Below are 15,900 nucleotides of genomic sequence, written 5' to 3' on the forward strand. Positions count from 1 at the left end.
TCTACACTAGCCATTAACGCTGACACACCCTGTCAGGGGAATTAGGAAGCTGATGTTACATATTTATATACATGGACAGAAAAACTGACCGCTGAACGCCAGCTAATCTAAAGAAAACATTGTAGATTTTTCTGGTGAAATTGTAGTAAAACATGAGTCAGATGGAAATCTCTGGGGATTGTATCGGGATGAGAAACCCATTGAGGGTTAGTACCGCTCTGATCCAAAGCTCTGAAAACCAGCGTCCATTGATTATAGTATCTAATCAGTCTGACCTCCGGAATCCAGTTTTAGAATTAAGACCTTTTGGCCAGGAGAAACACCTGCTCCAATTGAATACCTGCCCTATATTGAAGTTATTTCAGCTGTGGTTGAGGCCTGTAGGCCATTCCTATGTGGCAGGAGATGTATCAGACTCCATTCATTATCACAGATTTAGGTAATTGGCCAATTCTCCCAAAGTTTTTAAAGTTAAATTCTGACAATCTTGACCCCAGATTAACCTGCTAGTTGTGGATAAGCATACTTGAAAAATATCTGAAGCTGAAACATCAAGATTAATTCACTGTCACTTAAGGAGGTATGCTACCTGTGCCTTATTATGAAGTACTGAAGAGTTCTATAATAAATGGCCGTAGTAATATTTGTTGTCATAAAAAATGTCAGTTTGTTGAATCATAATAATATATTTTTAAGAATTTTCAATTTATAAGTGGTTTGTGTAACGTCTAGGTAATATTGAAGAAATGATCTGAGAGGGAACATAACTCTTTATCAACATGTATGAGTTGTTAGTGTAGCATATATAGCATCAAACCTTCGCACCAGCTTAAAGAAAAAACATTCATAACATAAAATTTACATAAAGTGTTATTTTTGTGTCACTATAAGGGATTCCAGAGTTTGTGCCCTGGTGCCATTCCAGTTAAGGGCCTGGTTTGAGGGAGTGTTTGACAACATTCAGGACTGTCATCTAGTCATTGGAAATGGACAATCTTATCTATCATTTGATACACAAAATGACAAGAACTGATTTGTGGGTGTTCATTTCAAGGATACAAGCAATGTTATAGGCTGTTATCCCTGCAGAGTGGAATGAATCCATTGATCTAGTGAATCCACTGACAGCTGAAAGACCATGTTAGCTAGGTCAAGTTGATATTATTTTGAAAGGCCCACCATTAATTTTGTCTGCTGATATCTGTAAAGGAGAATTTTAATCTTTATCCGAGATAAGGTTAAAGTAGTTTATACTTCTAGTGACTGCCTAACAAGCCATTGGCTCTATCTGTCTTTCTATCTGTAGCTGTCTGTCTCTACCTCCGATTACCCTTTTCCTGTCTCTCTTTCCTTCTGTGTACATCTTCTTGTTTTGTCTTTCGATCTGTATGTTTGTTCATTTCTCGTTCTCTCAATCTCCTTGGCTTTGTTTGTCAAATTTTCTGTCTGTTTTTCCTTGCTTGGATTGAAGTTGAGTTTCTGTTTCTGTACATCTGACCCATAACTCTGTCCATTTGCCTATCATGATCCTGTTGTTGAATCTTTCTGTTGTATAATATTGCATATATATTTCAGTGCATTTATAACTATCTGTATACCTGTAGTTATAATGAATGAGGTAGGTAGACCATATTGATCATACTTACTACCATCATACTTAGATCCCCAGTAGAAGATTCCATTTTATATCCCTCTGCTCAGTATTAAGCCCACCCCTGTTGAATACATGTTATAATGAAGGAAAACATAAAATGTGATCAACTTACAATATCTTTTTCAAAAAATCAGAAAATACAAGTGTAGGTTCATGGAATCATCCATCAAAAGTCACTTTAATTGCAATCAGTAGAAATTTCGCAGCATCATATTTTCCCCAGACAAACACGTAATGAAGATGTCCAATACAGTGGACAGGTGTAAATTGGTCGGGTAGGGGTGTTGTATTATACAGAGATAGAATGGTACTTGGACCGGACAATCAAGGAGTGTGGACTGACCAAATTGACCATTGTAAGCTTGAAGGGCCAGTGTAGAGAACATTCAGAGATTTGATACCTGTAAGGGCAACACATTGAGTTGTAATTGGTCTAAAGGACAGCTGGAAAGGTGTGGGGCCGACTCACAGGGCACCATTGCATGTGTGGCCATAGTATTAAAGAATGTTATATATAGGTTATAGGTATCTATTGCAAGGTCTAAAAGGGGTAAATTTTTATTGGGTTCATTGAAGAGGCTATACATATTAAGTTGTTTAATGTCACTGGAGACTATCCGAGGGGGCCAGTTACCTCTGAAGGAGCTAAAAGGAGCTTGTTTACATGTAGGTAGATTACTAAGTGGAAACTGTTACCTAAAGCACCAGCAATAAGGAGCAGTTGTCAGCAGAGGATTAGCATTTAATTGATGTATGTAGAAGTGTCAGAGGTCATCTGGCCACTTTACCAGGCGTGAAGGACCAACACATATGTCAGTACTACATAACCACTGATAATAATGCTTTACAAGTAGACAATGGTGTGTGGTACATGACCATGCTAGTTGTTGTGTTTACTCAATGGCTAATGATGCTGGTCAGTTTGGGATAACACAGCAGGACATGTGGACACTGGTCAGTGCTGGTCAGCTAATTCCTGTCCAACATTCATAGCTAAATGGATGGATCTTCAATGAGCCCCCTCCTCCTGCTAACTTGACATGTAAAGATCATTTTAAGTTAAATGTTCCGCCAAAGGTAGCTTGTTCTTCCATTTATCAAAACTAGGAAATGGTTTCCATGGCAGCTGTTTAACTGGGCTTAATGATGCTTCAATGTCTGATTTCTGTCCTGGTTCCCAGTATGTGTGGCGGTCTGAATGTTCCTCTGGAGAGGAGCAGATTTACCATAGTAACAAAGGCTCACCATTGTTAGTATGAACTAGCACCTCCTAGTGACCGTGTGTACTATTGGTATACAGAACTAGACCTATGTAGGTCTAATTTACGCTAATTATACGCCACAACCAATACAAACATACAAATTGTGCATACCTTCCGCTTCATTAGAGTTGGCTGTGTGGAGCCCTATGGGAGGAAGAGAGAAGGGAGATGTGATGTACGATCAACAATGACTGGGGCTCGTCAACAATGACTGGGGCTCGTCAGACAACAGTGACAAGATGACAGCACTGTACAATGCTTCATTGCAGCTGCTACAAATATCCCCTCCCCCATCTATATACCTTCTCCCCTACCCTGAGGAATATTCCCCAACACACTGGTGATAATACAAGTACTCTAAGATTTGACCCCATTCCAAATCTCCCAGACCAGTACAAGACAGCACTGATGCTGGCCGAATGATGAAACTGGATGAATGAAACAGTTCTTCTCTGATATGCAGTATTATTTAAGGCCTAAAAATTGCAAGGTTTCCAAAGTCGTCTTGATGTGAAGATCAACATGTAAGAATATGGTTTTGGAATTCAAATACTACATACATTATTTTAGCTGTTGAACTTGAATACTGTTACTTTCAGATATGTATTAATACAATTATAAATCTTGTTTAATTTTTTGATTGACTTACAGGCTTATTCCTTATATCAATGAAATTTTAATTTTATTTTCGCTTTGTGTCTTTTCAGGGAGGTGTTTGATACAGATGGTGAGTAGATGTTTTATCACCTTTTATATATGTATGGTACATGTTTTAGTGTTGTAAGGGAGTGTGAACCTCTTGTGTGTTGTGATTTGTTGGGGAGGGGATGGTCGTGGTGGAAGGAGGGGGGGGGGTTGATCTGGATGGGGTAGAGGATGTGAGATTACAGCCATCATTATCTTATCTCTGACCACTTGAGCATTTCACCAGCTACACCTCATACAGAACTAAAGGAATGCCTATACATCCAATTGTACAAACATTGTTAGTCTTTCCAAAATCCCCCACCAACTCTATCACTGTTTTCATGCTTCAAGTTAAAAAGCCTGTCATTCAAATGTTCAAACCAAGAAAAATTCTTTGTAGTAGAATTTGATTAGTATTGGATTTTGGAAAATGACACTCCATGATGATACAAAAATATGATAAATGTTGATTAAAAGTACGACTGTTACGTTAGATTTGTTTGTGTTCGATTTTAATACCTATCGTTTTCTTTTAAGATTCGTTAATGTCATTGATAAATCCACATAAGAATTGGCATGGTATGTAATCTTGGTTTTGAGTATAATAAACAACTGAAAGTTATTAGCAGATATCGTAAAGGCCTCGGAAAAATATTTAATTTTGTGTTTTAATCATCATTATACAAATTCAGAACATTTTAATAACATTTGATGACGCTTTAAAAGAAAATTCATGTACAGTAAAATTAATGGGTTATATCATATCAACAATTTGTTAAATCGGGAAAGACAGACTTTGGTCATTAAGAACAGAATTAGTTTTGGTAGCCAGGGATTCAGTCAGAATATGGACATTTGGACCAAGATAGAATTTGGTGCTTTTGGACACTATTGGTCAGCTAGGGAAGTCAGGAATTAGTCATTTGGACCAATGAATTATTTTGGTAGCCCATGCCAGAAAAGCCAGGATTTAGTCATTTGAGCAATGTATATATGCTTGATTTTCGTAGCCAGGAATGTCTGAGTATTGTCATTTAAAGAACTACCTTGGGTAATGGAAAGGTCTGATCATGACTAATCAATGACTATAATTAATGGCCTTGCATTTACTACCAAATGTAGTCAACTCATAAACAATTTTTTTTTCTGCTATAAAAATTCTTATTTGCTTCAATTGCAACCTCCTGAATTAAGGAAAAATGGCATTGCTGACATTGCTGAAAACACAGGAAGTTCTTTCTTTCTCACTGCCATGTCATCATTAATAATTGCCATTAATGTAGACTTAATGATATTAACTTCAGAAAAGGATGATATTTCAAACTACCCACCCTACGCAATATGTCCACTGTCAGCTAGCTCAGGTGTTGACGTCTGCTACAGCCGACAAATAAATCTATTTAGTAACCTTTGACAAAGTAATAGGAGCAGCCATTACTATCAGAACCATTTATCTAAAGATTATAGCAATAATTGTCGCAATGACAGATACTTTGAAATGTAATCATGATAGCCCAAAATATTATACAATACCCTTCACGCATTGATTTGCTTCCCAATGGAAAAAAAAAAGAAACTCCATTGAAATCACCTAATAGATTAAAAGGGAGTTTCTAATTACAAGTCCATTTTGGTTTTTCTGTCAAAGAGAGCAGACGACCTACCAAGTTTAAGGTGGTCTAATATACGTATCATTGTCACATTTATGTAAAGAAAATGGATGAGAATGTCTGGAAACTGCACAAAAATGGATGGTTTGTCAAGGAAAGATAAGTACAGGGTGTGTTTGTTATAGATCGGTGTATATATCAGAGTGGAAACGTGATTGAGGGGGTCAGATAGTGGATAACATATTCTTAAAGGATACAGCCCTTTGGCTTGGGGTCTTACAGCCTATAGACTACAGTAAACTCAAAGCTTTTAGACAAAATGACAGGAGTAAAAAAATTCAAAGATTTCGGTTGTTCTTGTAAATAAAAAGGATAAAACATCCTCTCAAAGGATATGGAGAATCAATGTGATTCTTTGATTTATATAATATAGATGGATGAACAATTCAACATTGACAAGGTAATCAATTCATTTCATGTTTATAGCTTAATATGGAAAAGAGGCTCCCTCTAAATATGGAATAGAGGCTCTCTCTAATAATTTATGTCAGAATATATATTTATGGGGACAGTGTTCAAATTCTGTACAAACACAAAACTCTGTATGATCCGGCCACATTAGTTATGTTTTATAATTATAGTATTCAGGAGGAAGCAGACGGCACAGTCGAGGAAAATCATAAATCACTTCACAAAATTATAGTGCAACTCTTTGTGATGTCCTGTCTCAGTCTGCTTGTCCAGACTCTGCAAAAGTCCATTTTAGTATTCCCGGGAGAAAACAATTCTTGTCCATACAGTCTTCTAAAAAAAATTATTTTCACAGAAGTCGGGGTATAGTCAGTATACTGTTTGCTTGGCTTCAATGTGTTCCTATATCTATTTGGTCGTTTTATTAAGATTTAGAGGTTTCTGTTTTAAAATTTATTTCTGATTCAAGGATTTAGGAGTTTTCAATATACAAAGGTGCTTTAGAGGTTGTTTTTTTTCTGATTAATGTATAATGTTTTAATATCTTATTCATGCATATAGTCTGTAAAGCTCATTTAGAGAGTACAGTATTTCTCAAACTTTCTCTACTCCTTGTTAAAGAAATCACCATGTGTAGAGTATAGATACCCTCTCTTATAATCAACAAGTAATTATACCGATAAAACAGTAGATAATTTGTGAAAAGGAAAGAGATAAATGTAAATTGAGAAGTATCTTTAAGTCAGACCCACCCCTTCTGACACTACACACACCTCTATTTGACACAGAATAATTGGATTTAAGCTTTTAAGTTTTCAGTTTACTTCAAAATCACTTTTAACAAAATTTTCACTTATGTGTGTGTAGGTTTGACCTGATCAGATTTTGTCAAAAAAGAAAAGAATCTTGCAATGACTATAACATTTTCACAATCAAAATATATACACTTGTAAAGCTGTTTAGAAGCCATTTGTCACCTTTATTTGGTTCCTCTATCTAATTTATTTATTTGTAGGTTATATACAAGGACAGCCTTGTATTGTGTATAGACTTCTATTAGAGCTAACTCCATTAAGTCTCCATTACTGTAATCATTATGGAGTGTTTCACCCAGATTGTAAGCCAATTTAAGGATTTTAGATTTTCTCACTTTCAAGGACCTTTAACATTTGACCCTTACCGAAAACCGGAAGTTGCCATTTTTTGTAATAACATGTAGAGAGAAAAAGTTTACGCTTAAGATTATCTGCAAAAAATATTATTGGATGAACTCTGTGAAAAGAACTGTTAGTGAGTTATAAGCATTTTTAAATTTTAAGATATGACGTCATAGCGGCCATTTTGTTTTTTTGATGAAGATGAAAATCATATCAAACGTTAGAGAACATTAGAGGGGTCTTTTCTCTAGCAATTGTAGACTATATTAGTCATTCAGTTCGACAATATATAATGTTAAACATTTTGGCGGGAATTTCGCAAAGATCAAAGGAATGTTTAAAATGGCATACAGCATTAACCGGAAGTGCTACCGAAAAATAAAAGATACCAAATTCATCAGAATGACATTCTGCATCGATATGTAAAAAGAAATTTCGCAAAATCAAAAAAATAAAAATTCGTGAACTTTGACCCCATAGCGAGCTTTTTTATTTGACCTTTGACCTAATTGCTGTAATTGAATAAAAGTTAGTCTATTATATGATCTACATAAAACATCAAAAATATTTGCTGTATCTTAAAGGGTTTTTGAGTTATGGCTGTTTTAAACTTTTTAGGTATGACGTCATGGCGGCCATCTTGGATTTTTGACCTACTTAAAAATGTTGCGGTCACCTCTTCAACTCATGCCATACAATATAACAATAAAGCCATTGGCATACCTCTTACCATTTTGAAGATCTTTTGGACACAAAATAAGTGTAGAAGAAGAATAATTACTTACATAATATATATAATAATAATAATAAAAATACTGTTAGAGGTATCTTCATGATTCCAACTGTTCCGAAATCAGAATGATTTTTTTAGTGTTCCAGCAAAATTAATGTATTTTATTTTTCTTACTTTTTGAGAAAATCAACTTTTTATGTCGATGAAAAAAATCCACTTGGAAGGTCTTTATCACTACGGTGTTGATTCCGGTTGAAAACAAGCGTTCTGACGCCCTTCGAATTTGCGAATTCAAACTCAACAAAAGTAGCGGAATAATATCAATAAACCAGATATTTTCAACACTAAATATCGAGATTAATCAGGCATAGAACTCGATACCAGGTAATAAGAATTTCCTGTAACAGTTGCGATATGAAAATATTGCGATGTGAGTAAATAAATGATTAATTTCTTTATTCTGATTACCATTTCTAAATTTGACGATTTGATCCCGAACATTCCAATGACGTCACTTTTTAGTCCTCTATGAGCCCGGGTGATTCGACCTTGCAAGCTGACGTTTTGAAGGATTGAATAAGCACTCATTTGCGGTATTATGGTGACAGTTTGCACTCATATACAGCTTAACATAGTTTAAAATAATGGCGTTACTTTATCTTGGAACATTTCATTATTTAAACGTCACTTTGACAAAAAGAAACAGTAGGCCTACGTAGGCTACAATGTAAATCTTACAGCGTTTGTGGATACAAGGCTTCGTTTAGTAGATGAATTTCATGAAATATTGCACAAAAAAACATCATTAACATGCTTCTGACACATATAATTAATGAGTTGAATTGAATATGTTTGACATTGTGTGTAAAAAAATCTATTTTGGTCTTTAGCCGTCGAAAACCGATGAAACCGCGGTAGCACTGCGTTCATAGTACTCCCATAACATGAGAGTCGACTGGTCAGCCGTTTTTTTTATCGGACGTTACTTTGCTGACTGTCGACTCTCATTTCCGAAGGCCTATTTCTTTGATGCAGCTTCCGACGTCAGATGAAGGCGGAATGAAAAGTGCAATAATATCATTATTTCTTGCTCTAACAGTGATAACATTGACGTGTACTTACAGTTTATGTATTAATTATCCCATTTATCTAGGAAAACCATAACTTGGGGCCTCATAAAATAGTATTTTAGCAGATTAGATATGATGAATCCCTTCCGTAACATTTTGACCTAGTTTTAAATATGGCGGCTGGTTACTACAAAAAACGGAACGTGAATTCAAGCGGGCAGCATGCAAGTAAAAGTAAAGGCAGATCAAGCGTTTTGGGGACTTTGCAATTCGTTTTTTCTATTTACCGGCCGGATCGCTTTCATCATGAAGTTTTGTCTGGGTCATGAAAGTTTACGTTAGGAGATGTAAATATTTGTTTTAGATGGATTTTACTGCTGATTTTGTCAAAATACTTGTTGATTTATGAAAAAGAGGTAGGTATTTGACATTGATGACGATTTGTATATGATTTAAACGTTTTATATTGTCACAATCCAAACTTTGAGAATGTTACCCTCAGCATCGGGTAAATGGCCTATCGGAAGTTAGAGGTTAGACACGACGTAATGTTCCAAAAGTGTCTCGTCGTGCTATACCTCTAACATTGTTGGAGTAGGTTGCGAGCAGCTATCGTCATTTTTTCGTGTTTATTTTTTCTTATTCATTAAAAAAGCGATCTTTGACTATCTCTGAGTCCAAAAGGTTTCGGCTATAGCATTCATTTCTTTATATTTGAGTTGAATGCATCAAATCGGATCTGTTCTCGACATCGACTGTGCATTGTATAACATTAGGCCTACTATACCTGTACCTGCAGTTATCGTGATTTTTTTCATGCAACTTAGTAGAATTTTACGATGCATACGCAGTAGAAAGATATAATCTAAAAAAGATTGTATTGTACAATTTCTCAATGCATAATATAACTTTGATATTCCATGGTATAAAATGAAAACTGTCGTTTTCTCCGTATCAACGTAACACGAGCGTGTGCTTCGTCTCGGCGAAATCTAGCTCATTCCTCTCAGGGGGTGTCTTCAACGACGTTCGAGCATATCAGAAAAAAATCAATAAAATAACAAAGATTATCGTATACCAGGTATATTAAAGAACAACAAAAAACTTTGTGATTTGTTATCAATGTGTTATTATCCTTTTTTCACTTTTCTTCATGCTGAAACAACAGCTACATGCACATTACATTTACATTTTTTTTATTTTTCCTATAAGGAAATACTCTATCATACAACAATGTTATCTGCTTCTTATAAAAAAATCACTGTATATAAAAAAGCAGAAATCTGGTTTAGTGTTAACGTGCAGATCTTCTGATCTTTCGATTCTCCACCGGCGGCAATTTTTTTCAATTTTTTTTTTAATATATCATGCAAACATGCCTATTCAAACTATTCACAATATCTGGCGAGGGCTACATGTACATGTAGCTCTATTACTACAGAATAAATAATTATATATCTGAGGATTTACATCGGATATATATACATGGTCAGTATCTTACAGTAGCTAGGCCAAGGACGTGTCCTTGAATAGGCCTGTTAGTTTTATTTTGGTGTTGACACGGAAAGACGAGATGACTCCTGTCTCCTGGACATTAAAACAAATCATTTATTTCATCTAGGCAAATAATAATTTGAAAATTCCATATACCGCCTGCAAATTTCATTATCTAAATGTTTGTAAGTCACAAACAAAATCACCTCTATTGCTTATGGAGAGCAATTCAAATGTAACTTTATTACAAAGTGAGATAATAGATTTCTAGTTCATACACAAAAACATAAAGTCTCCAATTAGTTAATATGGCTATCTGAAAATTATGACGCCCTTTTTTGATACAAATTTTTAAAACAACTTTATCCATTTTCATTTCACAGAATCCTGCATTTGAGTAACAAAATTATCCCTCAAATACAGGACTAATACTCAAATGCAGGCCTATCCTGCAAATACGGGAGTGTCCCCAACCAGCTGAAGGCAAGGCCTTAAAGGGCGCCGCCAGATCAGTAAGCTATGAATAATGCAATGTTTAAAAATTCAATTTCAGGAAATAACGGAGCTGAATTTTTTGTTTATTTTTATTCATATATTCGCACTCTTTTTTGTCCCAAAACCCCCATTTGAGAAGGAAACCAACATATGAGAGAAGTAAAAGTAACAGATATGCCGTTTTTGGTCAGGTGATTATATTGAAAGTAGTCTATCAGTTGAATGCTTGCAAATAAAGAGCAACAGCACTGAGCTTCTGTCGGATAAAGATTACGTTGGTCGGATCTTCAATGCGTTTGAATCACTTGATTATATAATGAGCTGACTTCAAGCATCGCATTCACGCTGATGGGATTTTTCCAGTGGATAAAAAAATGGTGGCCGCAAACTAAAGCTGTCAGTGTGTAGGATTGAATTTTGAAGATTGTGTTTTTTCTTATATTTTCATGTATGTGTTACTTTAGAAGTGCTTCGCATTTTGTCTGCACCCTTATAAAAAAAAGAAGTGCCCGACGAATTACGTTGTAACTTTTTTCCAAAACATTATAACTTTAGTGGAAGTTGGAACGGTTTAGATTTACATGTATTATAGTGTATCATTAAATGTGCTTTTATGTAAAGTTGTATTTAATGTCTATCATGAAAGCTTAGCCTATAGATACTTATTGAACTGCTATATATTACTAACTTAGTTTTGCAAATTTTCAATTCCAGGTTGCTGTGGTTGCTTCTCTGCCCTGAAGCCGAGATGGAAACGGCTAGTTGACAACATTTTCCCAGTAAACCCCGAGGTAGTTTCACATTCATATTATTCTAAAATAATATAAAAAAAAATATGGTGCCTTAATTGACATAAAGGCAAGAATGAAATTAAAGAAAACTCATTCCTAAAAATATAATATTGACATCCCATAAACATGTACATGTACCTGGATGACATAAATGTCAATTACCAAAATATGTGGTGCTATTTTTGTAATGATATTTAACATGTATTCTTTTATTAGGCAGACTAGATACATATGTATATATATATATATATATATAGTCAGCCTAGTTAGGATAATTAATTGAAAATTTATCATTATAATTATATACAACAAATTTTGAATTTATCACGTAATGTATAATTTTCACCAAGAAATAATTTTGTTTTACAAAATTACTTTTGATAGGATGGGTTGGTTAAGAATGAGATGGACAAGCTGACATTTTATGCCATATCCTCGCCTGAGAAGCTGGACAGAATCGGAACCTACCTGGAAAAAAAGCTTGCCAGTGACATACACAGACGAAGGATAGGGTCAGTTTTCCAGGACAAAAAAGACCTATGTATAGTGTTATGCAGGCCAGTACCATATTAGTTAACTTAAATAGGGTAATAGGTGTAGGCAAGTGGCATAGGTAGTTAAAAGTATGCTGTACATGTATATTGTTAAAAGTTCACCGTCCAAATGTAATTTAAAAACATATTTCCACTCATGATCAGTGATAAATTGTCATGCACATCCTAGCTGAAAAGTGTATGCATCAAATGTACCTACCGGTTTTTAATTAACATTGTATCCATATTGTTTTTGCCAAGATAGATCAAATAACCCATGTACTGTACATTATTCAATTGTACATAATTCAATGATAGAAGCAAAAGCACAACATTGCTGATTTTCCTGGTCAATCGCCACTCAGTGGAAGGACCTGTTTATTTTTAAAATAAGGCCTAGTTCTCCCCATCTCTAGTCTTTAAGTCTGATCAGGTTGAGCGAGTCAAGACTATGTTATGTAATATTATTTGATATATGGATCTTGTTGATAAATAGAATCTTACATGGGTGTGTCAAGTTGACAACGATATCTCAACCTGAGTGAATGATTTTGACTTGTCAACATGAGGCTTGCCCATTGTTAACAACCAAATTAAATCTTTCACAAGGGTTGAGAACTTGAGATATCACAGTCCACTTAACAAACCCTTATTTTATTATTTTCTCTAATACTTAAATGAAAAATGGTGAAATTTCGGTTGTTCATCACAGGGATATTCCAATGTGTCCAAATTAATGATGTCTTCAACAATTGGCACAGTCTGCATTGATGACATCACACTTTCGTTTTCCCTTCCCCAGTATCTTCCTTGGCACACCACATGGGATAGCCCTTTCAAGTTGGGAAATTTACTCTTTCAAGTAATTTGTATCCTACAGACATACACTTATATGGATTCTATGTTATCTGGAAAATAACAGTTATTATTACTTAACTTATACATTATTCTACAGATACCTTCTTTACATTTCAGTCTGATCTTTGTTGCTATGGATGCCCTGGACCAGCTTTTGGTGTCCTGTCACTCCCACTCCCTGAATCTGTTTGTTGAGAGCTTCCTCAAGATGGTCCAGAAACTCCTGGAGTTGGATGAACCTGACTTACAAATTCTAGCTACACAATCGGTAAGTCAAGCTTGTTGTTTTCTGAACAGAAGATTTGTGGTCACAAACGTCACAGAATAGATTTGGGTATTAGATGAATCAAAAGTATTGTTGGGAAATTTTGATATATGTGATATATAAGCTGAAAACATTAAAGAAGCCTGTTATAGATCAATGTAAGAAAATTTACTTAACTTGAAAGATCTTGTCACTATATGCTGACAGTAATATCATTATGACTACATAGGTTCAGTATGTGAAGGAGATTTTTGTGAAAGTAGTTATTTTGATGAAATATATTCACTTGTATTATCTCTATGTGAAATTGTGCTGGTATGAAAACTCTAGGCTTCATATGAATTAACTTTTCAGTTTGTGAAGTTCACCAATATAGAAGAAGACACGCCATCCTATCACAGACGGTATGATTTCTTTGTGTCAAAGTTCAGCTCCATGTGTCACAGCGGAACTCCTAGCGAGGAAATTAGGACAAGGTAAATAATGTTAAGTGTGATCAAGTACACAGTGTGCATATATTATGGTATATAACCTCTACATGTATGTAGGGTAGGTGTAAGTATTTTAGATCTTGTGACATTTGTTTCTTAGCTTTTCATCATTCGAGACTGAAACTACAAGTTTACTAGTTCTTAAATGAATTCAGTGCTGATTTAAATGTTAATTTTATTTCCATGCTAGAATACATGGCCTCCTATATATAACTTTATTTCCATGTTACAATACCCCTATGGCCTAATATATATAACTTTATTTCAATGCTAGAATACAAAGTGCAGGACTCTGTGGTCTAATATATAACTTTATTTCCATGCTAGAATACAAAGTGCAGGACTCTGTGGTCCTAATATTATACAAATATTTCATGTCCTACTGTGCTCTAGTTCATAATATTTAACCCGAGGTGGTGGTAATCAACAAATGTTATATTGCACGAGGCCGAAGGCCGAGTGCAATATAATATTTGTTGATTACCAACACCGAGGGGTAAATATTATGAACTAGAGCACAGTAACCCATGAAATATTTGTTTTATTACATAATCACCAGTTTCTCAGTTGAATATTATTATAAAATGAATACGACAATCACTTAACAAAATCATCAGCACCGTACCGTACGGAAAAGCTTTACATCCTATTGAAGATTGACGTATAAACCACGTACGTCACGTTGTAACTCCGGTTTGGATGTCTTATTGTCTTCTTTAACAATATAGACCTGCATGCAGCCTTTTGATCTAATACATTCGCCGTGTTCGTCCTCTACTCGATAACGTCTACATGACGTGCTTGTTTCGAGATCTATAAAGCTAGCGCGAAATTGAACGTGAACCTTTGTGACGTCATAATAACGTAACTCACTGTTGCGCGCGATTCCTCAGAGGTTTTCTACAAAACTAGACAACAACAGCGAGGTGTTCCTAAAGCCGTGCAATATAACATCTCGAACCGTGCAATATAACGTTTCCATGGAAGCGTGCAATATAACTTCGAACCGTGCAATATAACAAGGTTTTATTGAACGGTCGGTGTAATAGTTGAAAATATTATATTACTTCATATATAGATTGGTGTAAACAAATTATGTAATAAATAACTTTATTTCCATGCTAGAATACAAAGTGCAGGACTCCGTGGTCTAATATATAACTTTATTTCCATGCTAGAATACAAAGTGCAGGACTCCGTGGTCTAATATATAACTTTATTTCCATGCTAGAATACAGAGTGCAGGACTCCGTGGTCTACAGGGCGTAGTGAGGAAAACGGCCAGTGATGATCTTCAGGTCAATATTTGGGAGGATGTCCACATGGATAAAATTGTTCCCTCTCTTCTCTATAACATGCACAATAAGAGGTAAGTACATTCCTCAGCAGCCAAATAATGTAAAAAAAGTAATTACAGTACTGTTTACTTCCTCAGTAGCTTTTCCGATATACTTTTAAATGTTAGTTTCGAAAAAAGTCAAAATAAAAAAACCCTTAAATTTATATATATCTCACACAAATGCAAGGAACAAAAAGGAAAAGCCCAAAAACTGTGAATGCAATTGCTATCTCAATTGAAAAATATTTAACGTAGACCGTACCTTCTGTGACGTCAAAACGTTTGTAATGTCGGATCCCGGCAAACATATTTTATTTCTCCGTACCTACCTATTATAACTTGCTTCGGATATCCGCAAATATTTTGTCTGCTAGCTTTCCAAGTGTTTACTTGACGTGTACCGATCTAAAGGTGTGAACTGTGTGCTAGTCGCTAAATATAGTATAATTTTGAAGATTCGTGCATGAAATAAATTACAAGAATCATAATGGTCGCTAAACAATCATATGGAATACACAGATTGACGGGGACCCAAAACGAAAAACTTCGCATCAGTAAGCCTAGTAACTGAACATCATCATGCCTGGCATTCTATGTACCTATGTTTTTACAGGATAGATCTTAATTCCCACAGTATATCAATGCTGAAGGAAGTTAGTGATGTTTTGAATGCAAACATTTGAGTTTTGAGCTTCGATAGATACGAATCGTAACATACCGATATGCTAATTTTCGTCCGGAAACAGACAAACAATATACGGAATTAAAATTGCTGGAACATGTTTCCATTTTATATTTTCTTAAAATCTTTTCTTATGATTTGAAATATGCTGTTACGGAAAATAATCCTTTTAATACAGTATCACATAGAGCAAAATATTTGTCTCAGAATAAGCTTATATATTTCCTGCTGAATCAGACTCTTTTTGAAAGTTTGAGGTCAGGCCTACATGTAGCTTGCAAAATAGATAAATAAAATCATGAAGATAT

General features: G+C 35.0%; 1 protein-coding gene and 1 long non-coding RNA gene across 2 annotated transcripts in view; both read left to right on the forward strand.

Moving 5' to 3' along the window:
- The window catches only part of LOC138325394 (uncharacterized), a 152,636-nt gene extending 148,989 nt beyond the window's left edge, over positions 1–3,647 (forward strand). The window contains exon 4 of the long non-coding RNA XR_011208775.1: positions 3,624–3,647. This is a non-coding gene — a long non-coding RNA (uncharacterized lncRNA). The remainder of the gene's footprint in view (positions 1–3,623) is intronic.
- Positions 3,648–5,646: 1,999 nt separating this feature from the next.
- The window catches only part of LOC138326403 (protein EFR3 homolog B-like), a 36,152-nt gene continuing 25,898 nt past the window's right edge, over positions 5,647–15,900 (forward strand). Inside the window, 6 exon segments of the mRNA XM_069272514.1 lie at positions 5,647–5,673; positions 11,326–11,424; positions 11,809–11,936; positions 12,933–13,083; positions 13,435–13,556; positions 14,803–14,940. Coding sequence (XP_069128615.1) covers positions 5,647–5,673; positions 11,326–11,424; positions 11,809–11,936; positions 12,933–13,083; positions 13,435–13,556; positions 14,803–14,940 — 665 coding nt within the window.

Source organism: Argopecten irradians, chromosome 6, assembly GCF_041381155.1.
Source record: "Argopecten irradians isolate NY chromosome 6, Ai_NY, whole genome shotgun sequence".
NCBI classification, from domain to species: Eukaryota; Metazoa; Mollusca; class Bivalvia; order Pectinida; family Pectinidae; genus Argopecten; species Argopecten irradians.